The sequence below is a fragment of the Pavona decussata genome, unplaced genomic scaffold, assembly GCF_977016875.1.
Source record: "Pavona decussata unplaced genomic scaffold, jaPavDecu1.1 SCAFFOLD_482, whole genome shotgun sequence".
Lineage (NCBI taxonomy): Eukaryota > Metazoa > Cnidaria > Anthozoa > Scleractinia > Agariciidae > Pavona > Pavona decussata.
Genome location: NW_028145816.1, coordinates 216445 through 243007, shown reverse-complemented (window position 1 = coordinate 243007; position 26563 = coordinate 216445). Strand labels below are relative to the sequence as shown.

General features: G+C 39.2%; 1 protein-coding gene across 2 annotated transcripts; it reads left to right on the top strand.

The window, feature by feature from the left end:
- The first annotated feature begins 4994 nt into the window (after nt 1-4994).
- LOC146450194 (TNF receptor-associated factor 4-like) lies at nt 4995-24986 on the top strand. 2 transcript variants are annotated; one of them, XM_085100650.1, is made up of 9 exons: nt 4995-5194; nt 8536-8771; nt 9597-9645; nt 11098-11217; nt 15216-15380; nt 16305-16388; nt 18567-18644; nt 20893-21268; nt 22306-24986. In XM_085100650.1, exons 1-9 carry the CDS (start codon nt 5096-5098, stop codon nt 22590-22592), a joined length of 1494 nt encoding a protein of 497 aa, XP_084956776.1. In that variant the 5' UTR covers nt 4995-5095; the 3' UTR covers nt 22593-24986. The 2 variants fall into 2 exon arrangements, with proteins under 2 accessions (XP_084956776.1, XP_084956777.1); XM_085100651.1 differs by lacking the exon at nt 4995-5194 and adding an exon at nt 8380-8419.
- Nucleotides 24987-26563: the final 1577 nt, after the last annotated feature.

The following is a 26563-nucleotide window of genomic DNA, read 5'->3' as shown; positions in this document are numbered from 1 at the left end:
TTTCGGAGTTGCTTTAAGCCTCACTATGAAAGCGAGGCTAAGTGCAAAATTTTTCTTATGAAAATTTTTTTCATTCAGGTGCAAACAAAACTAATTTCCATATGAAAAGCTTTGCACTTAGCCTCGCTTTTATAATGAGGTTGACAGCAGACCTCGCCTAAGCTGTTTTTAGTCACAGAAATTTACTCTAGACTTGTCTCAATTCATTTTCTTATGCGCCGAAAGAGTGATCGACGAGCGACAAAGTTACGAGAACGGACTTTGAGAAAGTCTAAAGTTGCATCAAGTACATATGCGTTATTGACCAAGCTTGTTCGGTCAAGATGGCTGGATATTGGCCAAGTTCTTTTTTTGCGTTTTTATGGACCGAGACGAAGTCGAGGTCCATAAAAACCCAAAAAAAGAACGAGGCCAATATCCAGCCATCTTGACCGAACAAGCTTGGTCAATAAAGGATTTATTATATGGCTTTACTTTCAAGTTAAAACTAAAAAAGAAAAACAAAACAGGACATGAAACTGCTCTGCTCGGAAAGAAATTCTTCATAGCCGGCCGGTGCAAGAGTTTATTATTTTCAGTGCATTTTTGGATTAGCATGTAATCGTGGAAAACAAGGAATCCTGAATTATCTTAAGGATCTAACTTTATAATGGCTTAAAGGGAGTAAATAATTATTGAGAACGAAAAATTTAGATTTTTGCAAGAGCGGGAAGATTTGAATAGAATCCGGCAAACTCGCCATTTTCAGCCGATCGCGCGGTGGGGTAAATAATAGACATTTTTACACAGTTTTCGGCTTCCAATCATTAATTATTGAATGAAACAATACATTTTGAAAAAAGATGCAAACAATAAGCCGAAAAAAAGAGCGGGTAAGTCAGAAAACTGGGCGAAACTTTGATAAGATTTTGTTGTTTACAACAAGCAAGACGCGGCTAAATTAAAAACGTGAGCTTCTTCGGCGAACTTGAGAAAAAACACTTCTCTGAACTGCTCTAAACACTTAACGCAACTTTCACTACGCTATGATTTAAATACAGTCATTGCAAACCGAGAGAACTAATCAATTTAGTACTCGACTTGAGACAATAAGTTTCACAAAATCAACTCTATAAATGCTACACAGGAGCAACTCACCGATTCAACTCACATTCATTTCAGCTGAAACAAAATTTTCACCACACCAGGACGATTCCATTCTCTTTCCTTTCCTTTAGGTAAATGTTGAGAGTTTACCGAACTTTTTAGTGAGCGCTTTCACCCACAACAACAAGAAAATCGAAGAAAAGCTTGCATTGTTGCTCGGGATAAAACTTTCGGTGCCAAGCTAAGCGGACGGGCAACGGGCAATCCCGAGCGGGCAAGATAGCTCCATCTTGCCCGCTCGGGTAGCCAATCACAGCGCAGGATTTGACTCATCTTGCCCGCTCGCGGAACCAGCCAAAAAAGTGTTTTATGCAAGACTAAAATGACTGGGAATAAACAGTCCTGTAGATGTTTAAACCTTTAAGCCCTAACAGTGATCGGCATCAAATTTCTCCTTGTAATATCAATGCTTAGTCAACCCAAATGGTCATGAGAATTAAGGATATGATCTCCTAAGTTGAATTTTCTTGATATTTTAATAACTTCTCCCCAGAACTTTTATGCGAAAAGTATGGGGACAAGATAGGTTCTTTGGTATTAGGTGTTCAAAGGGTTAATATTGAATCTTTTCTATTGCTAGTTTTCACTTGGTGTCGTTTATATTCTAAACCTTATGCTAGGGTTACCACCGAAGCTGATTTGTTTGCCTTTTTTTCACACTGGTGCAACATCTTCCAGGAAAATTTTATTTAACAATTAGATTATGAGTTCAAGATTTCTATCACGTGATAGTTGATGAGGGTAAAGCCCGAATCTAGTATCACGCACAGAAATCGAGAGCGAATAATTTAATTGTTTTAGTATAAATCTACTAGTCGTTCAAAACTAAACAAGTAAATTATCTATTTCCTCATCGCAGACGCTTTGAAAACGCGAAGAAGCGGTCGCCATTTTGTTGAAAACCGCTACTCGCTATCTATCACAGAATAGATAGCGAGTAGCGTAGCCAATCAGAGAACGGCATTCGTGATAGAACACTAGTAGATTTATACTAATTCGATATATTCATATAGACATATCCGAAACACAGGAATTCTTAGCAGGTCATAAAGCCGATATTTTTCAACATCTGATGTAAGCCCTGAAGATGACTACAGACGTTTGTAGAGTGTGAACCGCGCACTGCTTTGAAAGATTCCTTGGGCCATTTACGCGCGAAGCACCCTAATATAAGATGAATCCTTCCAAAACTGTACTAGAAATTAAGAAACAGTACTTAGGATATATCTTAGCTAAACACAGCTTCGTGAATCTGGCTGGCCCCTGGGTGGCAGTAAAAGAACGTGGCACGTCATTTTGCTACTGCACATCTCGTGGCGTTTCCCGACTACATATAATTCAAAATTTGTTTTTGTGCGAGTACGGGAAATCCATGGAATAACCACGTGTTTTTAGAGAAAAAAAATGCCATACCTTGTTATGTATTTGAAAGCGTTTAAGAATTGTTTAGCGGGGATTTAATGCGGCCATAGCCGGGATTTAACGCTCACTTAACAACGAACGCGTTGGCCCCGAGGGGCGGGGAAATTAACAGAATGTCTGTTTGACCTGGGCCAATGACCAGAAGCGGGGACAACAGCGGGGATTTTAATATGAAGGAACATTAAGCCGAGTCCTTGTCCTTCCAATTTTTATGTGATTTTAAATAAAAACAGTCACAAACATTTCCATTACTAGGTATGTGACTTAGTTTAATTTACTTAGGAAGATCATTAAATCGAGCTTATTTTACGAGACGTTTGAGTGCACTAGGATCAGATTGGAATCTTATGATACCACGCTGAAAGTTTCGTCCGTCACAATGTCGATTTTTATCAACAAACCCAAACTGATTTGTATTTTATTTGGTTCTGAAGTACGGTACTGATGCCCTCCTATGCGGGGCTTTTAACAGTCTACTTGCCCCCGCGGACGTCGGAAATTAGCGGTGTTTAAACACCGGGCCAATGTTAAATTCCCCGTTATGTCCCTAGAGTCGGGGAGGCGGGGTTCCAACTGACTGATGCATTAATCATCTCCCTAATTTTTACTTTCGATTCCAACAGACCTCTCTATACGGTCTCCTTTACCCGCATAGTTATATTAAACGGCGCAAAAATACCTTTGAATTCAGAGGCACCGTTCTTCAGTACGCAAGACGGTCCGATTTGTTATAAGCACAAAGAAATTTCTCCTAAGGAAATAATTGAGCATATAACAGCAAAAACGAACGCCATAAGCCGATGTTTCGGAGAGATCATGACTCCATTGTCAATAGAAGTATGTAACAGATCATGCGCGAAAATTAACATAACGGGGTGCGAAAATTTTTTTATACAAATACTCTCGCACGAATAGAGTCTGATTGCACGTTAAGATTTGGCTTTGAGTTTCTTATAAAAAGCACTTCGTGCACTAAACAGTCAAATTTGTTTCTACATTTCTTGAGTACCTCGAAACGGCTCAGTAGGTCCTGAGGGACTGTCCCGTGCACGTTCTTGTAGTGTTTGGCAATGGAGGAGGACTGATGTTTATGTCCCTCTACACGATTATGTAAATGTACGCGTGTGTACCCTACATAACCCGCATCACACAGGTCACATTGAAAACTATAAACTACACACTGTTAATTTACAATTAGTGGCTTTGTTTCCTTTACTTTTAGCTCTTGTTCAACTTTTCGGCTCACAAACACGGGCTGGATGGAATGGAATGGAGAAACGTCTAGTATTATTGAGTCACTTATGTTTGCAAATAAATGTTAAATTAGAGCCCACCATACGGAAATTGCGCAAAAGCATGTTGATTTTCATTGACGTAGATCGCCCTTGGCATCTTACCAGAGTCTTCAAACAGAATAAACCAAAGTGAGATATATTCTTTTTATAGAGCGTCCGTCGCCACGGCAACGCACACGGGACAGCGTCGCCTATTCTAAAAATTGCACTTTATCTTCACTAGAATATTCGAGGTGCTTTAGATGTATTTTCATTTTTCTGCAGCCAATATTTCTTCAGTCCACGCCAACTTTAAAACTTCCGTGCCACGTTTTACATTATTACATTTTTAGCTTACTGATATTTGCATGTTTTCCTCGATTGGTATGGTGATGCTTTACAGGGGACGGTTAATTGTTCTACAAAGCTTTTAAACAGCTTTTAAGATTAAAGATAGGCTCTCCCCTATTAAAAAAGCCATACTTTATCATCATTAATTATATCAAATATTCGAAGTGCTTCTCGATGCAATTTCATCTTCCTGCAATCATTATTTCTCCAGTTTTACAGACCTTGAACTTCATGAGCCACTTTAACTTTATTATTATGTTTTTCAACTTCGCCTTTGGTATTATTACATTTTTAAAACTATTCCTGTTTTGTTGCCAAGGGAACGGTTAATTATTACTTAGAACTGAAGCTTTTAAAAGGACGTTTTCCAGGCGGGTTAGAATTATTAAGAAATACTCGAGAAAACGTTCTTTTATTTATAGCAAATTGCGAAACATGGCAAGTTAAGAAAAAATCATCCAGAATTCAAATTTATTACAAAAAAATTTAGAATTGTCACGTGCTGGAGTTAAGGCATCTTGCGTTCGATTGCTACTTATCGTTAAAAGAATTCACCAATTCAGTTTCAAACGATGTTCGTTATACTACTACAATTAAGACTTATCAAACTCCCTGGGAAGAAATATCCTTCGACTCGAAGTTTATTTTGCTAAGCTTGACAACAAATAGACAAATAATCCTAAGCGCAGAAGAGAAAAGCAGAAAGAACAAGCAACGTGATTGGTTTATCGTCAGGGAACAGGTGGATGTTGCGTGGTACGTTCGCTCTGATTGGTCAGATGCAGAACTTCTTTGGAGGCAGGTGCTGTGTGGTCAAGTTGGTTTATGCAAGTTGCGTTCGTGGCGATTTACCCGCGGAAATCGTCCGATTGAAGTGACGATCTTTTGAGTTGTTTAACAAAATGCCGGACATTGGATCAAGTCAGAATGTTCAAGCGGTCGAATTGCCGGCAGTTAACGGAAATGCTGCACAAAATGGAGGCAAATCACCCAACCAAGAGGTCGGTGAAATACTTGATTAATTTTTAGACGCTTGCATCGTTTAAAGTTTGCTGATGGTAATTTTGTAGAACTTTAAGCGTATGCAGATTACTGAAGGTGCGTTTTAATTCAGTTTTTAGAGTACGCGAGTTTAGTAAAATCTCTTTTAAAAAACCACAAAGTAGGAAACGCAATAATTATGCTATCACTCGTTTGCCAGTGGCACGCTAACTGAGATCCATAAAAAAAACCTTGAAACTTCCCCTGTTAACAAAACAATCGGTATATCAGTACACTTAACGTGTATTAACAACAATAATTTTGCTCAAAAACCGTTACCTCCTGAAAATACCCAGCTCTAGAAACGATCGATGTTACACCTATAACAAAATACTGTATGAACCTCGCAGGACGATGAACAGTTTTTTTATGTTAATAACTTTGACGGTTCATTCAAAGGCATGTAATTAATGCATTTGCAGGGTTGCTTTAGCGTACTATTCTGGGCTGTCGGCATGTTTAAATAAAAACTTATGTAGGCGAATTTTTACCACCAAACTGCATGAAAAGGGGGAAGATTTACAGATCGAGACCCTCCCAATACATTTGGAATTCCTCCGCCTTTGGTTTGCCCAAGCTCACGCATTAAACAGTTTTAAATTGTTCTTGCGATTTTACACATTGCACTCTGAACTAAGGATTACTGAGGCCGAAGGTCGACCGTCCATCGGCTTTCGAGCCGCTACGATTGCAGTCCAACGAAAATCGATGGCGGCCGAGTTTATGTTCAATAGGGTAATGAGCACTGCTCGTACTCACCTAGGAATTCGGCTGCCGCTTTTTGCTGACTGCGACTGAACGATGGTGGATGCAGTTATATCTCGACATGGCCAACACCAAGACCTAAGGTTAATTTAACTTTTGAAAGTCTTTCAATTTTGAGTGAAGTTACAGAGTTCCAAGTAGGCCAAAATGCCCATACATTTACCGTAAGTTAAGACATATTTATCCTCCCCCGTTACCCCATCTCAACCAAGATGACGACGGAAACAGCGAAAAGGTCTTTAGCGATTCACATATTCAGTTGCCGTTAGTTAAAATGTAAGACATTTTGTCTTGCCATTTTGATATGCAGTGCAGCCAAATTAGCACGATCTTAGGTGACGTTTCAAATTTCTGAGTTGACGTTTAACGTACCTCTCAATTTTTCAGCTGACAGTTAAGACATCGTGAGGAATTTAGAGGTCCTAAAGAGCTGTTTGCCATCTGAATTTCGTTTCGTTCTTTTTCAGTCATTAGTACGACAGTACTGGGTTATTGAAAGAGCTTCAAAAATTGCATATAAAATATTGTTTATTGGGCTGTGGCAGGCTAATTTTCATTCCAATATTCCAGTCAGAATATTGACACATTCTAAACTCCGAGCAGAACACGCACCAAACTAGAAATTAAAACAATTATATAATTGTCTGTCTGAGTCTTTCATTATCAAGTAATAACGTCTTTCCAAAGAAGTACAACAACAGCAAACTGAAACCAAGATTCGTTACTTTTGTTTCAGATAATCATTTTTTATTCCTTCCTTTTTTCTTTCTTTGTACCTGGAGATTTACCCTCTCAAGATTTCATCTTAAATTTCTGCTCAAATTACAATAATTCTCGCTGCGATTTTGGCCAACTTAATTAAGCCTCTGTAATTCAGCTCAAGATTAAGTATAAATGTCAGAAATTTAAGCTGACCTATTTTAAAGTATCCGAAAATCTATATTGCGCTGCAATGTGGATAGTTTGATAAGAACTGGGAGGTTGTATGAAATTTTTAAATTTAGTAAACGGCCGTTCCGCTTACCTGAATCTTTTTTTTTTATATTCCACTGAAAATGTTTTTAGTATGATTCTTTTTAAAATACGTTTTCGTTCCCAAAATCAATTCAAGTAAAGTTAAATTGTAAAGGTCCAAAGTCGGCTACAATCCCATACATTAACAGCAATTTTAGCAACCAAGATGGCGTCCGGCTAGCAAAGTCTATTTTACGGTTCGTGACACGCTGCTTGCCATCGTTCAACAGTAGAAGTCAAGTGTCATCAATATAGTGTTCTTCCAGCACTCAGAAAATTCCAATTGACTTCTGAATTGCTAGTATAGCTGTAAATCGAACCCTGTTTATGTGTCACAAAATTCCTGTTCCAAACGCGAATAACAATTTCTTCCACTGAGTTGTCAAGAGCCGAGTACAAATAACTCTGGGTTTCTAGCTTTTCATACATTCTTACTGGCTCTCGGATGATCTCGAAAGAGCTTGAATCTGCTCCGAAACTTTCTCGGATTCGGAGAAAGTTCAACCTCTTACACTGATTAGAGTAGAACAAACGACTCGTTCTCAGCCGATCTTGCCGTGCGCCCTCATCGACTATACACATAGCTCTCGATAGGTTCAGTGGTTCTCCGATAGTCAACATGTATTAGACTAGTGAAGGCCCCGAAGGATTGGAACGTTTGCAAAGATCAAAGCTGATTCGATATTTTTTCTGGTTCTATTTTACTCTAAAAACGTCTTTTTAGAAAACTGGAATATTGAAAATGCCCTGATTTTGATCAGTAAACTGCTTTCTGTTTTAGTTGAGAACTGCAACGAAAGAAAATAAGAAAAAATTGTACTAGAGACTTCACAAATTTACTGTCGTAATGAAAATTACACAGAAAATTCCTATCCGGGATTCTCCACCTTTTCCTGCGATTTCAGCCCACATATTAGTAATCTTATATCCAGGACACTTTAAATTTTAATTCCAGTCCTTCCGTTTTTCCGCTGAATTTATCTGTTCTTAACAACCGAAGTTCATTAGACTTTTAGATTACGCGGGTTGTTTCCCCAGTAAAAAATTTGTCGCCTTGGAAACATATGCGCATAAGATATACATAAGCTTCGTTTATCTTTTGATGATTTTTAAGCTACCAAATTTCCTTCTCTGCGGCGAAATTAACCTAGCTATAGCGGACGCCTTTTTGTTACGCATATTTCCTTTTTTATTTTTTTAGATTCAGTTTACGAATCGGTGAAAACCCCTCGTTCGTTCGCCTTTGGCTGGCGTGTTAATTGACGTAAGATAGCTGCTGTCAATTATAGGCCAATCGCATTACGTGGCTAAAAAAGTTACTATTCAATTATTTATTGCAGTTGATTGACTAGGAAAACCTCTGTGGTTTTTGACGAACACCCTGGATCTATCTTTATAACAATGACGTTAGTGTAAATGTTTATGTCAGACGCAGGCTTTGCTTTCAAGGTGTTCTTAACGAGATCCTGAGGCAACTACTAGCGCTGAAAATGGCTTGATCTCCATTCGATTTATTGTACAGGAAAAAGATATGACGGGTGGAAATCACAGCCCAACTGGAAGCGCTAGATCTCGTGGAAGCAGCAGAGGGAGCCCCGCTCCGAGCTTACAAGAAAAAGAGAAATTTGATCTCAAACTGTTCGTGTTTCCTTTGGAGAAAAAATACCAGTGTCCGATCTGTGAAAACGTTCTTCGATACCCCAAGCAACTCAAGTGTGGCCATCGGTTGTGTTCATCATGTTTCCATGAATTAGCGAGGTAAGTCTGAGTTGGTAAATTGAGTATTGTTGTATTGTTTTGGCTTCAGTGTTAAAAAGCGATGTCCTTTTTTGTGGTAGCGACGTCGATGTTGGCGCTATCATTAAGCGAAAATATATTCCTCATTTAAATATACAATTCGTAGAAGGTGGGCTTCCACAATTTCCAATTTCTGTGCGTTGCCGTTTTCGGTTTAAAATTACCCGGCAGAATTAAAAAACGTTTCGATTATCAGTTTTACATTTTCATGAATAGATGCAACATTTAAAACGATCGCCGTCGTCTGCGTTGGCAAAAGTAATGAGAAGGATATGATTGCGCAAAGTAATAAAGATGAAGCAATTTTGTGTCTATCGTGTTAATGTTTCAACTGCTATATTAAAAAAATCGAACGGATTTTTCTAGCGGCAATGAATTTATACCTTAACTGTTCGATTATGTTAATTTATTTTGTCGATTGAGAACTCAAAGGGTCGCGAGTAAACAAAAAGCAGGCTTCTTTTATTCCTTTGTTTTCGTGTTTTCCAATGGATAAAGCACCTTTTTAAGGAATAAAGCTTTTAGGCGCGTTGGATTGGATTGCTTTTTGGAGGCCCACGACATGCAAAATTTCCACAGCGAATGGGCTTACACCAGACACTTAGAAAGAGTCTAGTAAACAAAGCTTAAATTATAAAATTGCAAATTCATTTGCTTTTAAGATTTCAAAAAAGAAAAAGAAAATCTCGGTTGCTATGAAGCATAAATATTTCAAATGATTTTACACAAAGCACGTAAAAAAACTGAGTTTTATTTCTCACGTTTCTTTTTGGTTTTCTATTTCAGAGTCGAGCCACGTTGCCCATTTGATCAAACGGAAATTGACAAGGATGATGTAAGCGAATCTGTGATATACTAAGTTTCAGTAGATATTGAGCAAAGATATAATTTTAATTCAGTCTAGCCTAGAAATAGGTAAGACCATAACACTCCATTAGATGCCAGCAAGATTTAAAAAACTTGCATGTTGGAAAAAGAGACCACCGGCGAAATAACGCACCAGATTTTACTCATAGAGCCAAAAGTCAGAACCACCTTGTACACCACATCAGAAAAAAGCATCAAGGAAAGTGCACATGGATAGCTTCCTTTGAAGATCATAAACATTTCAACTGTAGAATTATAATATCGAACCACCACTGACAACAAAGTAAACAAAAAACACAGCAGGGTACCTGCTCTCGACAGCTTTCATTTCAATGGGCTCACCTTGGGGAGCCACTCATGGAATCTATAGATAGTACTACCCCATAGGTAAGGTAAACAGCACCACAGGAAAGTGCTTGTTGATGGCTTTCGAATCAGTGGTCACACTTTGGGGTTCAATTAGCAACAAATATCAGGGCTTGATTTCAGTATCGAATAGGGTTAATTTCATACCCACCACTTGGTATTAGAATAGACTAATTTCTCTGTGTATACTAAACCCAAAACAATTTGGTCAGGTGAAAATTCTATGCATTTGTATCCCATCGTCCAAACTACAGTTTGTATTAGCGGATAAACACCTTGTTCGAGGTGTTCAAGTTTTCGTCGCCGACGAAAAGCCGAATGAATCAGGCTAAATTTGTTTGTGTTAGAGACGCAATAAAATCGTAAATGTATTCCATTTTTATCACGGGTCTTGAAAACGTGAAGAAAAAACATAATGATTTGTCAATAATTAGGAGATCTTATCCTTTTTTCTTTAGGAAAATAACATGAAAAATAATTGCCCATATAGGATACAATTTTTTTCCGTTTTAACCGTCTATTTGAATAATTATAAATTATAAAAAAGCCCTTTTCTAATCTCACATTTTCTTCAAGAATTGAGATATCAGATCTGTAAATCAATTGTTAATTACTATCGTTCATTCTCAATGGCCTCCATACGCTCTCGAAGGGCGTATATTTGCTCACATTTTGTTAGAATTGATAACTAGCTTCCATTGGCCATTTATACACTCGTTTCGTCTGCCGTGTGCTCTCAAAAAAACTTTTCTTTCTCTCTCTCTCTACTCAGAATCAGCTTTATAACTGAGATTCGAGAAGAAATCAAATTCTTGTTCTTACTTGGTTAGAAATAGTAGGACTTCTTTTTCGCTAATTGCTAATTCGTAGGCCAAAAAGTACAAATCACAGTCGAAAAGAGACGGCGAAAATCCATTATCTTTGAGGGAAAGTTCGTGCATGCGAGTAGGCAACAAGCAGAATAAAAATTGAGCAACTTCAAACTCGCCGAGAACCCGAGGAATTCAACGATAGCTCCAAAATAAAAGAATTACTATCTTCTTTATTTCCGTAGCCCAATCTAAAGCCTGATCATTTTGACAAAGCTTTTAACGATGACATCTTAGCGCTGGAGGTGAAGTGCAAAAACCACGAATGGGGCTGTAAGTGGGAATCTGATTACAAGTATTTTCAGGTAAGGCAAGAAGGTTTTCGTATCACTTCTAAGTTACAACCGCTATAATTCGTAAGGATCGCCTGGGCTAAGTTCGAAGTTAATCTTATCTTTCGTGAGCTAACAACGGCGTTTTAGTTCCAAACTTTTATCGCCAGGATGTCGCGTTCTAAAAGCCGTCGTATTCTGAATTTTAAAGTCCCTATTGTTAACTGATAACGGGAAATGCTAATGTTAAAATAGTGAGAAACAAATTGCACTAGAGGTTAGTATTGCTTGAGAGCTTTGATTTGTAATGGTTGCACTTTATGACCTCATACACTCCGTACAGTGCAAAAAAAGCACTAAAAGCACTTCCATGGCATGGCCACACAAAAGAATTTGAAACAGGTTCGAAAAGATGCAAAATAGTGCGATAACTATCCGTGAAATATTGAAGCACTTGAGGAACGCATTGCGTGAGTCAAAATAAATTGAAGTAACTTTTTTTTTCAAAACAACATATTAGACAAATAATACTTTCTACTGAAATACGTTCTTTAAAAAAAGACTTTACAAAGCAACAATACAAAACTGAGATAAAAATAGATCCCTATTGGATTTGAAACAGTCAACAACAGATGCAATTTATTTGTTGTAGAAAACACTTTTGAATCAATAGATAGCGCAATCTTTGAAACGATCTTTCCCCCTCAATCTTCTTAATTTAGCAGAGGTAAATTAGCATAAAACCAAATTGAAAATTACTAAAATTACTAAAATTGGCCGGTTCTACGCAAATGAAGACCAATTTTTTTAAAGGTGAGAATGAATTTAACCGCAGTTTGCGAAGCTGACAAATTTCTTTTCTGAAAACGCTTGACAAACAATAGGAACACCTGTCTTCATACGAAAACACTCGGCTTTGACACTTATCGCATATTCATTATATTTCGAGACTGTCTTGTCTTTATTGTTTCGAATTTGAAATGACTTATTGTTTTTTAAACTGCCGGAAAAGTCCTGAATTTTATTTCGCAAAGTAATAAAAGATAAAAGGGCGCCAGTGAAAAGTATCGCGACTCAATAGACAATGACTTTCATCTGAAATGGTGAAACTTTTAGGAATATATCACGCACTGGAAAGTTAGAACTTCCTTGCAAAGAACAATTAATTTAATAAGGTAATACCACGGGAAAGTAGTGACTGTCAGCTTTCATTTCAATGGTCACACTTTACGATTTCATCCACAGACTCAAAAGTTAGAACCACCTTGTACAGCATTTAAAAACAGCACCACAGGAAAGTACTACTCAGTAGCTTTCATTTGAACGGTCACGTATTGCACAGTAGCTTTCATTTGAATGGCCACGAATTTTATTTTCTTAATTGTCTCAGAGTTTGGATATGAGACTGAAATTCTTAGGTAAACTACTTTCCAGAAGATGGGAGGTTGTGTTTTCCTCACACGCCGGGGTGAATTTTTAGGGACAAAGACACGAGAAACAAAAATACCTCCCCCGTCCTTCTTTCGGCATCGAACGTGAGGCTCTACTATCCAAACAAACACTACCGCCAGAACTACGTTTCAATTTACATTTTCGTTTTCTACGTCTAAAACGTTTGCTTATGTTCTTGGCCCAATTTAAATTTAGTGCTTTACTATGGTTTCGGCAAATATCCTCTTTAAATATCTGTCATTTGAACGTTTCATCGAGTGCTGTTTGTTTGATCGTCACAGATAAAACCCCCTCTTAGTTTATTCTGTTTAATGAAATCTCGAGGATTCTTTACGGGGGTGTCAATGTGGAAAACATCCCTCACTTCAAATAAGGAAGTCTGTCAGACAAGTTTACTCAATAGGGACTCACGTACGGCAAAACAAACGTGAATTGAATTTGTTCCTTGGTCTTAATTATCATCCCGCTTTAAGACAAACTGACAAAAAGCCAGTAAAATATGCCTAACGTCTGCTTTTTTTAAAGTTCTTTTAATTTACCCACAAAAGCGTACACTCCAGAATTTCTCCGCCATATTTTTTAAGGTAGTCAAGCCATTAAATTGGATTGCGCATGCTTTCTGTGCATAATTTCATACTTCAGAGAGCGGGCAAAATTCAATTCAAATAAAACATTGTGGTTTTTGCTTTGAGGCTCGCCTCGGGGAAGAAATTATCGGTCTTTTCTCCTAAATGAGTATAGAGACTTCTCATTTTTATTCCACGTATTTTAAGAAAATGCAAATTTGCTTGATATATCCAAATTTGAAGAAGTTTTTCGTTATTCAATTCTGGAATATTCTTACGGAATCGTAATTAAATTCTGTTTCAGTGGAAGCAAGCAGATGCTCGAGCTAGCAAAGTAGCGTGTAAAAAAGCCTTATAATCCTTTCCTTTTATTTTAAATTATTATTACCACTATCACCATCACTATCTCTGTATCATTATCCTTATTCTTTAGCGAAAACAATACAGAGCTCTGTCAAAATAAAACTGAAAGTGAAACTGGATATAGGTTAAAGATATCTAATTCAGAGCCGGAATTAACTTTTATAAGGACAGACGTTTAGAAAGTAGATGAACGGTTGTTACAAGGTTGGACACCTTACGATGTTTACACAAAGAAAGCTTACTTCAAAATGTTTAAAAAAAAATAGTGTACGCCTCGTACCCAGGTTATTCGCTTCATATGTCCTGTCCATATCCACTAAACCAACGAAGGCTAACTGACGAAAATGGTAACTTTTGTCTTATTCCAGAGCGTTAGCCATGCCAACAAATGACAGTGTTTTAAATCAGTCCTTTAGGACTAAAGAGTGTAGACCAGTGTTTTAACCCAAATCGATGTTCCCTGTCTAAATGGAGCTCTATTCTGTCAATCCTCTGTCTTATGAATGCCTTCTCTTCTCGCCTCCGTCAGAACTATGAGGATTAATTAAGAATACTACATTGTGTAGACATCATAAGGTGTCCAACCGGCAACCACTGACTAATTTCCTTTGTTCGGTTTTTTGAGGAGTCACGTGACCATAATTAAGTGACTACAAAATCTTATGACAAGATTCTTTCACGTGACTCTCAGTAGTCACGTGGCTCCTCGAGGCCTCGTTACATTACATAAAAATATTATTATTATTATTATCATTATTATTATTATTATTATTATTATTATATCGCCGGTGCTTGCCCACGGCCACCGCTAAGGTCCCACCCACACTACACACCGAAAATGGGCCAAATCGTTTTTATCTACTTTAAAAGATATGGGGTGGAAGTACAACGAAGATTTCTAGGAAAAAGCTGAGAGAAATTTAGAATTGAGTTCACAGTAAACGACAAACGGCGGAAATGGCCACGTGATCATGTTTATCCTACATTTGCTGCTCGCTGTTTTTCAGTTTCTATGTAAAATTGAGAAGTTTAGCGTTAGTATCAGAAGCCAAAATTATTTTTGCATTATTTTTATCTATGTACTCGTGCGAACGTGCAAATCTCACATTTGCCTCTTGCCGTAAACGCGATTCTAAATGTCTGTAATGCCCTCCAGGATCGTGAAGGAAAAAAAGTGCCGCAATGAGTTATCTAATTCTCTTAGACTGTTCACAGTCCCCCTATTTTTCCGTGGGATTCTCGAGACCGGTACGCTTCGATGGAACCGCCGCCATCTTGGTTTGTAAAAGCGAGCGCGATCTGGGGAGAGTGTCTAAACTACCGAGGGGAGCGGGAGTGGGTGTTAGTATAGTGGGGGATGGGAAGCGAAAAAATAGTATTTTTCCCGCCGCCTCCCAACTCCACTCCCCTCCCCTCGGTAGTTTAGACACTCTCCCCAGTTCGCGCTCGCTTTTACAAACCAAGATGGCGGCAGCTCCATCGAAGCATACCGGTCTCCAGAATCCCACGGAAAAATAGGGGGACTGTGAACAGTCTAAATTCTCTTGACCAGTACCATAGGAAATATATGGAGGACAGTGAAGAGAACGTACACGTTGTAAGTGACGCTTATTGAAGGATTAATTGTGATCGTCGTGTTTGTGTTTTTAGGACCACGTGAATTCAAACTGCGAGTACGCAGAAATCCTTTGCCAAAATGACTGTGGAGCCAAGTTTCAAAAAAGATTTTTGCAAAAACATTTAGACAAGGACTGTCCAAAGAAGATCATCGCTTGTCCTTACTGCGACGACAGACACTTGAGAGAGGACAAAAAGGTAACTGGTGTGGGGCGTGTGTAAGAACGCTGCATAACCTGGTCCATGCTAACTCTTATCTCGCGTTATGCTTTTACTTTCACAGAGTTTGGAGAGGATCAATAACTGTTTCACTTGTTAACAGGAATAAGCGTCTTGAAGGTGTTATAACATGGAAGTTGGCAAAATGGCCAAGTTTGATGATTTGGCGATTTCATTGCTGTTTTAATTTTGGAAAATTTCAAAAATTTGTATGGAAAGTTGCTAGGGAGCAGGAGATTGTTCTCCAGCAAATCGTTTAAATTTTGCAAAACTTCAAACCTTTATAAAACCTCAGTCTTTATAAGGTCAGGTACTTCAAACCTGTTTATCAGTTCCTTTTCATTTTTGTTATAATTGGCCTCTAATCTAAGAAAATTAAGGTAAGTCATGTTATTCCCTGAGCGCAATAGGCCTATTTAATTGCCCATGCGCTTGTTACTGTTCATTGCTTTCAGCCAGTTTAGTGCGTCCTCTTCAAATCACTTCACTCTTTAAAACAGTCACACATTAACAGTAGCTGTCGTTGTGGATCGCAAACTTTAAAAATCGCACGCATTGTTCGAGTTAATGAGCGTTTTTTTAAAGCCATGACAAAGGCACCGGTTATCGCAAAAATAGAGCCGCCGAGTCTTTAAACGGTGACGGTAAGAAATTGCTTCTTGAGGTATATTACCAACCGACCGCAGATGTTGCTTTGCATAGATTACATTTGAGTAACCCTGGAAACTAGCACTCGAAAACTAACGATATCAAATAATCGATATTATCGATAAAAATACCGATACTCGGTATCGGTTATATTTCGATACCGTAAGACACTTGTCACGTCAGATGATATGCTCGATTTTGCACGTATTGCCTGCCTATGTTATATATTTAACTGAGTTCTGCGTTGTCTTACAGACACATTTAGCAGAGGAGTGCCCCAAGCTGCCGTTGCCATGCCCCAACAAATGCGACAAGAAACTGGAAATCCCAAGAGATGAGGTACTGACTTCAATTTTTTACCGTTACAATCTTGTGATTCTACATTTTACATATGCAATGGTGGGTGGGTTTCGGAGCTCAACCCGGTTTCTATAGCATGAAATAACTTGGCGTGTTAACAGTAGCCCTCCCTGGCCGGGACGCCATCCTATTCTATCTCTTCTCTACCCCAGTATTTGGTTGGCAGGAGGGACTGGGTAGAGATCGAGAGAGATAGTGGGGAGAAAGTTGTCGAACTTCCTTCGTTCGGTTGTTTGCTGTAATGTAATCAGGCCTCGAGGAGCCACGTGGGAGCCACGTGACCATTGATAGAAAACTTTTGAATGCAGAGGTCCACACAACGCAGGAATTAAACTTGCTGGTAATTTTGCCGGATCTCTCTTGTGAAGGACCTCGTGTCAGGCGTCACTTGAACGTGAAAATACAAAACTGAATGCAAGGCTGGCACTACGGCAAAGGGCAGATTTATTAGTGGCCAATATTTCGACTAATAGAATTAGTCTTCCTCAGGGCCAGAGCTATACTGAAGGAAAATATAATAACGGCTCCTTAAATTAAAGTTTGAAAAATACGTGGAAAAACATGATTGGCTAATACATGATATGATGACAGCGTACTTGTAAATATGAGATAACAAAAATATACTAACGGCTCCTAAAATTAAAATTTGAAAAAATACATGCCCAAAAAATTGTTGGCTAATACATGACATGAAGGCAGCGTACTTGTAAATATGAGATAACAAAAATATAGAAGTGTATAATCAAGGTTCAGCGTTCGTTTTTCCTGTTAATGCCTTCTGGAGATAACGTTTTCCCTCTATGAATTAGAAAAGCCTCGCGTGCCTTACGGCGGGAGGCATTGATGGTGGGTTGTAGTTCGAGAGGGATAAGTCGCATGTCCGCAGAAGAGTGACCTGGTAAGTTGAAGTGTGTAGGGACTGCTGCTGTGGAGTAAGGCACGCGAGGCTTTTCTAATTCATAGAGGGAAAACGTTATCTCCAGAAGGCATTAACAGGAAAAACGAACGCTTAACCTTGATTATACACTTCTATATTTTTGTTATCTCATATTTACAAGTACGCTGCCTTCATGTCATGTATTAGCCAATCATTTTTTTGCATGTATTTTTTCAAATTTTAATTTTAGGAACCGTTAGTATATTTTTGTTATCTCATATTTACAAGTACGCTGTCATCATATCATGTGTTAGCCAATCATGTTTTTCCATGTATTTTTCAAACTTTAATTTAAGGAGCCGTTATTATATTTTCCTTCAGTATAGCTCTGGCCCTGAGGAAGACTAATTCTATTAGTCGAAATATTGGCCACTAATAAATCTGCCCTTTGCCGTAGTGCCAGCCTTGCATTCAGTTTTGTATTTTGACTATTGATAGTTACATGACAGCAGAAACTAACATTGGGTAACCTACTGCCACCAATCATCGGATCACCCGAGATGTTGGTTGATGTGTTTGTTTTGGGGGAAGAGCTTATTTGTATTCTTCGTGGCTTTTTTTTTTCCGACGGGACGAGAAACGAATGAATCTCCACTTCCTCGCCGCACTTCCAATTGGTCCTCTTTGAAAAATGTTCACGCAACATAGAGCAGTTTTCAATCAACCGTCGTTCAAACTCAATTAGAGTAATTACTTAGATCAATCACGGTAGATACAACTGACACTATGAACCGTCCAGAATTCAAAGCAAATGTGTGTGGCCGGTGCTAAGCGCGGGAAAACACGCGCGCAAGTTACCATTATTATGTACTTATTACAATGTTATTATTTGGTTTGGCTAGACTTCTGATTGGTTGCTGCGAATGTGGCGCGAGTGTTTAAACCAATTATAAAAAGTTTAAATAACAGGACGACTCCTTTACATTTTGAATTCGCTTCGATGGATCTTCCGTCCTCGTCGGTTACAATGGCTTTTATTTTCAAAATATGGTATATTTATACTAACAGTCACATTACAGATTAAGTATGCCAGGAAATACAGTAGCTAAATGGAAAGTATTAAATTTATGCTGTTTATGAGAATGAGTTTCCCCCAGTGAGTGTACATAGTTTCTTCTGTAGCAACAAAGTTTCGGGTGAAACTTACTGAAGAAAGCTATGTACAGCCAGTTTAATATTATAAGGTGTAATCGTTTCTAATACTTTTCTTTCATTCACAGCTGGATCAACACATCGAGGAGATTTGTCCTAAGACGAAGATGGTGTGTGATTTTGAAGTCATCGGTTGCACTCACAGGGTGAGTCTCTCCAACCTCTTTGCTTTCACAAACCTTGTTTTTAAAAGACCCAACGACATCCATAAAATTGAAATGGCACGGTGCTGGGGCCCGTTTCTCGAAAGACCCGGTAACTTAATAGACCATTTCCGAGTTGCTTTGGACCTCACTATGAAAGCGAGGCTAAGTGCAAAGTTTTTGTGATGAAAATTAGTTTTCATTAATCTGCAAACAAAACTAATTTTCATATGAAAAGTTTTGCACTTAGCCTTGCTTTCATAGTGAGGTTCACAGTAACTCGGAAATTGCCTATCAGGCGCGTAGGAGGGGGGGCTCGAGGGGTTCGAACGAACCCCCTTTGAAGATCAATAATGGCGGAAGAAAAACTTTTAAATAAAGTTCCTATGGTCGAAATACATCAACCAAAGAAAATTGAGATATAAACCCGTTCTTTAGGCCTTATGTCTCATCCTCAGTAAAAATAAAAATTGTCAAGAACCCTTGGAGATTAATTTTAATGACGTTTCATTTTTTGCCCGAAAAAGCCATAGAAAAGCATGCTTTGCGATACGTTTTGTTCTCTGAATGCGGCATTGTTCTGAAATGAGATTCACTTCAAACTTAATAGTTCAAGCCTTGTTGAGTTTCACCCGCAATTACGTACAAGTTCGCCTGAGAACATTCACTTGTGAATGTGAACGTTCCATAAGCGCAATGAGGAGAGAGTAGGCTGTCCGCCCTGGCTCTAATGCATATCAAATATGATATGCCTGTCAGTCTTGACGAGATAGTCAATTTGTTCAAAGGCCTACACCCGAGAATGATGCAGTTGACCAGCTTGGTGTATGACTATCAGCAGATCGAATAGCTATCAGAACTTGACAGGGCGCGGGATGTACGTTGAACTTTCTTGTTTAAGTTGAAACAATTATGCCGTCGAAGTGATGTATATAGCTTAAAAGGCTGCTGTAAAAGAAAGTTGTGATTTGCCTAAAATGGGTCTCAAAATGCAGGAAATGAGGTTTCTGGGAACCTAGATTTTCAAAAATTTCAGGGGGAGCATGCCCCCGGACCCCCTAGTAAGAGCTCCGGCGCTCAGCAAGATTTGGGGCTCAACGAACACCCCTATCGAAACCTTAGCTACGCGCCTGCCTATTGATTTTCCGCCTATTACACAGTGATTTTAGACATGGTACTTGGCCAATGTTTTCATAGAATTGTAAGGTTTTAAAATTTAGTATTCAAAGCTAACAAAAATTTTCTTCTGTTAAGAAACATTTCAAAGACACTTATCGGACTCGGTAAGTTACCGGGACCTTCGAGAAACGGTTCCCCCGCAGGCCTGCAATTATGGACACTAATAGTACTTAGTAATATAGCATTGAAACTGAGACCTTAGTTGGCATGCCTGGGAGGAAAAAAACGTATTGACGCCTGTTTGAGTATGCCTCACAAAATGCACAACAGCCCGGTTGCTATTGGCCCTGTTGGACAACTGCCTCCTGTCAGAAACACGACTCGTAGTCTGCTTAGCAAGCGTTTCAGAGTTTTTTCGGTGCATTAATATCCATAAGCAAAAATTTTTTTAACGACATAGAAAAAAAACCCTGTAACGTTCACCAAACACCTTCCCACACCTTCATACCTGCGTCTACTTTACGAGAATCCCGCCATTTGCTCTATTACCCATGAACTACATATTGAACATGTTCTTAAAGGGAAAGTATCATGGGGTTTTCAACCTTTTTTGTTAAACAAGACCAAATTAATTACAAATTAATTTTAGAACAAAGAGAGGAAAGAAATCAACTCACTTCTTTAAAGGAACAACTTTAACTCGTGATCAGGTGTAGCGCATTTTAGAAACAAAAATGCGCCGGAGAAATTGAAAAACGATAGCCTAACATTTTTCAAGTTTCAATCCATTCCAACCTACTCTGTCTCTAGTCAGAGGCACTAAACAACATTTTTATTGCACTGGATTCAGGATAATTTATAACAAAACTAGACAATTATTTCTTTGTTTCTGTTGACAGACAAGCATTAATTTTTGGGTTTTGAAATGACATCATATTCGCGTGATACTTCTTACAGTCTAATCAGCCACCAATTCTGTACTTTGTAATTGAAATTGTTATGGTTCTCTGATGATGATGATGATAATGATGATGATGATGATGATGATGATGATGATGATGATAAACCTTATTTCAGTGTCAAGTCTTCTAGCTAAGCTAGGCTTTTACTTATGAACTTTTTTTTTAAACAGTGCAGCCGTGAAAAAATGCCAAAGCATTACAAGAGCGCCATGATCGACCACGTCAAGGCAATCTTCGCGAAAATCTCAGAGCAAGAACAGCGACTAAACAAACACGAACTCACACTAAAAGAAAACGTTGACCTCATCAAGGGCGTGGATAAACGCGTGGGAGATCTCGAGAAAATTGCCAACAGTCAGCTGATCTGGCGAATCGAAGACTACACGCGTAAATTAAAGGAAGCGAAGGCTGGAAACGGAGACACGCTGTTTAGTCCGACATTCACCACCAGTAAACACGGCTACCGCCTGTGCGCCTCCGTGTGTTTGAACGGTGACGGAAAAGGAAAAGGGACGCATATGTCCGTGTTTATCAGTGTGCTGAAAGGTGAGGAAGATCAAGTTAGTAATCAGAAAAAGTAGAAAACTTGCTGAGAGGTGCAAAGGTGGGGTAGAGTTGACCTATTCCGCATGCTAAAAACGTTTGAACCTCTTTACACGACTATGTATGTCTAATTCTTGCAGTAGTCCTTCTTACTTGTGCGATTACATCTATAGTATACAGGTGCGCAATCTTTTCTTCGTTCTCCATGATAACATAACACAACGTAAACATAATATTTTATTCAGGAATCAACAAAATAAAAACATTTCCTGAAAGGGAAAATCGTGAGGTTAGCCCTATACAAAACAATTTCCCCAAATTAACATTCTAAAATCTGAAATCTAAAACAATCACAAACATATAAAATTAAAACTATTTACAATCATCAACTCATTTAGCGTAAAATATTGGAACCCTTTATCTCGTGACCTGTTGTGGCGCCATATATCAAACACGAGGGAGATTTCTAAACACCGAGAATTGGGTTGGAATAAATGAGGTGCAGCTTAACTTTTAACTTCGCTGGGAGTCTTAACCAAAGAATGAGTCATGCCTCAACGGGCTATATATAAGTAACATTCATTTGTACCCTTCACATTCGCATTGCCGCAATTACCACCATAATCACTCACAACTTGCTCTCGATTGGCCTCGTAGTTCAGTCGGTAGAGCAACGGACGATCAAATCCGGAGGTAGTGGGTTCAATTTCCTCCGAAGTCGGAATTTTTCCTTTTTCTTTGCCTCGTGTGATCTCCCATTTCCTTTCACGGGTTAACGCTCAGTGGGAAATTCATGGTTCACTTAGTACTACAAGAGACACTGCAGAGTTAATTCTCTTTCCCGAACCGGGTTAGTCTGAAATGTCAGCCGTCTCCCCCCCCCCCCACCCCCCCTAACCCGCGCCCCCTGTGGGTTAGGGAGAGGAGACGGCTGACATTTCAGACTAGAACCGGGTGTGTTTTAACGCTTTTAAACCCTCAATCGCTATGCCTGAATCACTGGCTGTTTTCTTGCCTAACTCGATGTCTTTTTGTATTAGGCGCGTTCGACAGTCTCCTAAAATGGCCGTTTGACTACCGAGTCACTTTCTACTTGCTGGATCAAGACGAAGACCACGCACAGCGAAAACACATCAAATTCAGCATCAAGCCCAACCCATGCCCAGAAAACGAGCCGTTCCTCGGCAGACCGAAACTCGAGAAGAACGCCAGCTTTGGGGGAGCAAAATTCGCCAAACAAGAAGAGATTGAAACTCGAAACTACCTGAAGGAAGACACCATCTTTGTGAAGATCTCCGTTGATTGCGATGGGCTGAGCGAGCCGTAGGAAGTTGAACGTTTCCTTTGCTACGAAACAATAGAGCAGCGCATGACAATACAGTATTAGCGCCACTTTAAATTTCAGTGCACCTCTTAGTGTAACGTGCGCCGCTCGCATCCATAACTTCATTTCGAAGCTTGAACCCACCACAAATTTCACGTTTGAAGTTTTTTTTACATGGATTGAAAAGTAAGATGGTAGAGGCACCCAGTTTGAAAGCGCTTAAGCGGAAATAAGGACTCGCAATGGTTATTTGCACGCATGCTGTTTAAATTTGGAGTTTCAAAGCAATCGGTGTTCGGTAGGAAAATCAACCATTTGCCAGGGAGGGTGAGCTCCCATACAAAAGTGACGGGTTTACACGTTGGAATTTTGACAGAACGGCGAACAAAACAGGGGAATCTCATTTTGAGGGCACGGATTCATCTTCATACTCACCCTCTCGGAGGTACTTGTTCTCATATATTTTCAACGTTTCATACTTCATAAAGTTGTACGATAACCCTAATAGTCTTTCTTGAGTACCAAACCGTAAATAATGAATGCATGACACCTAAATGATACGACAAACAAGCTCATCATGTTTATAGGGAGATCTTCTCTAACCCGTGGTTCAATTCCAATGTACTTAAACGATAACACTTTCTTGCTGTTTTATATGTTACTGCAACGGACTTAACGTTGTTTTGTTAATAGGTGTTTATAATTTATTTAACTACAAATCCACTAGCTTTTTATCGCGAATGCTGTAATCTGCTTAACTACACTTCTCACTTAGACTACAAAACAGCGAGTCGCCGAAAACACACACTCGCGGAAACGTAGATTCTCGCGTGGAAAGCTCACACGCACGCCCCTTCCATTTCCTCGCTCACTCGGCGAGACTCCGCGGGCGTTACTACAATGGCAAAAATGCCAATCATACATTCTGCGATGGAGATAGAACTGTGGCGAAAAGACGTTTCATCAGAGAGCTTCAGGATAACGTTTACGTCTCCACTTATGTCCAGAAATGCACCTAACCCTGAATTTGGGTTCTTCATATAAAACAGGCCTTTTTGTCGTTTTCATATGACTTTATGTTTGACAGAATTAGGTGTGTTTTAGTGAGAATTAAGGTTAGGGGGCACCTTGTATCATACGGGTCATGAATCTCATTAGCGTGCATTGTTGGACATACCCGTTCACGACAGACGGCATAAATGACCACGTGACCACGGTATCCTACGTTTGCCGCTCGCTGATTTTGTTTTTAAGAGAAAAAGTGTAGTTTCGCAATGGCATCAAAGGCCAGCCGGAATTATTTTTGCAGTATTCTCGTCTATTTACTTATTCCGTTTTCAGGAAACGTAAATGCGAATCTGATGTTTGTCGTTTGTCATAAACCCTATAGTAAACCTCGTCAATTCAGCAGAAATTAAATTAAGATTTACATTACTAAAACAATTAGATCATTCAGTCTATTCACTCTCGAGATCTAAGCGTGATTATTTTTTCGGGCTGCGCCCTCATCTCTGAATAATGACGCCATGTAAATGCCGAGCTGATAACCTAATTAACAACAAGAATCAACTGGTGAAACTTTAGTTAGAATTGCTCTAATTGACTCAATTGAGTTCCGGTTCAAGCAAAACTGAGAGGAGAAAGATAAAATAGTGTAAGTACGTACACGTCAAGCATTATTTCAACGGTAATAGGTAATCATGATCGTAATCTGGATTGCATAGTGTCTAACAACTGTCGCAAAAATGTGGTCGGGTAAGCCTCGTTCCTAGTTGTCTTTGGCGTGGTCCAATATGACGTCGTCTCGTGAAAGCGAGTTCGGTTCCAAGCCTCCGAGTATGAAGCTCGGCTCGCTCGATAGAGCGCGACGAAGCCTGGGAACGAGGCCTTCTCGCTACTGTGTCCAGAAGTGCACATGACTTTGCGTTTAAGTACTTCATATTAGACTAAATCATCTGCCATTTTTATATGAGCTCATGTTTGACAGAACAACTTGTGTTTAGACAGTGTACAGTGTTTAGGCGAGGATTACGGCTAGGGGACACTCTGTGATGTAAATTTATAGTTAAATGACCAATCACAGGTGATCAGTGGGTGAAGTGACTCTGTACTCGCCCACAACTGTGCTTGATCCAGTGGTCGAGCTCATTTTTAGGCATGGGTTCCTAGAAAAAGCCATGTTTACATTGGCAAACGCCAGCTAACTTGCAGCTAAGTATCGCGTTTTAATTGCAACAAAATTTAGTTGAATTATTCTAGGACAACAAGGCAGTATTATCACTTAGACGTCACATGATTATTGAACGTTAAAAATAAATAAATAATATAGTTCACTGCGTTGCTAGCCTAGAAGCAAAGATAAAAATCCAAATAAATTGCACTAGTGAATGGAAGTCACATACGTTTCATATATAAGCCACGCATGCGCAGTGGTCTCCCTCGCAACCAATCTCGTTCCCAGAGCCCACATGTCTTTTGGTCACCGCTGACCAAAAGACACGTGGGCTCTGGAAACGAGATTGCCTCGCTCGTCACGCAACGCTCCTCCTGGAACGGTTGCGAGGGAAACTAGCCACGCAGACATGCGCAGAGGTACGTGAATGTTTTCTTTTTAGCCCTAGGGTGGCTAGATAAGATAGTCTGTAAAAGCACCGAGCGTAGTGTAAAGCTATTGATTCGACTGTGGACAGACCACAGTCTAGTCACGGCTGAATAGTCTAGCCTAAGAAACAAACGTCAGCCATAGGTTTCGATGCGCAAAAGTTGATTTTCGCGCGGTCAAAAAGCGAAAAGCCGTGGGCTTACGTAAGCTATATAGGTGTGTACGTCTCAAACATACCCTGAAGAAGAAAGGCCGTGCCTTTCGAAATATTGGAAAATATACTTCCCTGACCGTGAAATCAGCCTTGCTCTTTTCTTAGATTATTTGCTTTATGGTTTTTTAGCCGTTCTGGTCTGAAATAGGGAAAAGACTTTACCCATTTCAATGGTCTGAGACTCTGAACTGACGGGTATGGATTTTACAGAAACAGGTATGGATTATAGAAAGCAGGTCTGAAAAAGAGTACTGGAAAATTACATATTTTGGTCTGAATTTGGTGAACCGAACCGTACGGCCCCTCACCAAAAATTGCGAGGAGTTCCGCCCCGGCGGGGGGGAGTGCAAAGGATAATGGAATGTTAAGTCACGTGTCCGGAGACTTTCACAACGAATTTTTTTTCCAATTAAGCATACCGGTAACTTGGTAACTTCCAAATGTTAAAAGAGCCTAATTTATCCGCCCAGTGAGACTTAGCCGAGTTTTCCAGAAGTGATCTCAACAGCTTACACAATTCTTCTCGGCTACCATGTGAGTTATTTTTTTAAAATGTGCAGCTGTCGCTTAGTTCCACATGCTGTCAATTATTTACACCGACTAGAAAAGCAATGCATCATCATAGTTCTCAAATTAACACGCGTTACTTTTGTGGAAAGAACACTCCCGGATTGTCTAAATTGTGTTAATGATAATTTTTAATTTTCTTTCCGGTGACTTCCGCGGCAGTTTGAGTAAAACAAAATCTTTTTTTTTATATATACGCAGCTCGATATTTTGACGTACTTAGTATTGAAAAAAGTTTCATGTTTAGATGTTTTTTTTTTACTGCCAAAAAAGTCATTTTATCGATATTTCTAAAACAAATTTTGCTTGCGTGTTATCTTTAACTACAACTTTTGGAAGAGACTTGACAAGTTGAACAGAATAAAGGCAAAGGAATGGCAAACTGATTATTTCATTGTGAATAATTAATTAAGGCCAATATTTTAAAGATTTTCTCACCACCAGGTTAGAAAACAAAAACGGATGGTAAACTAATCCTTTTGTGCGTAGGCGGCTTTGTGATTCATTTTTGCATCAGTTTTCAAGCACTGCCATTTTGCTGTCATTCTCGTCGAACAACCAACCTTACCCCTAATTATAGTATAGTCACGT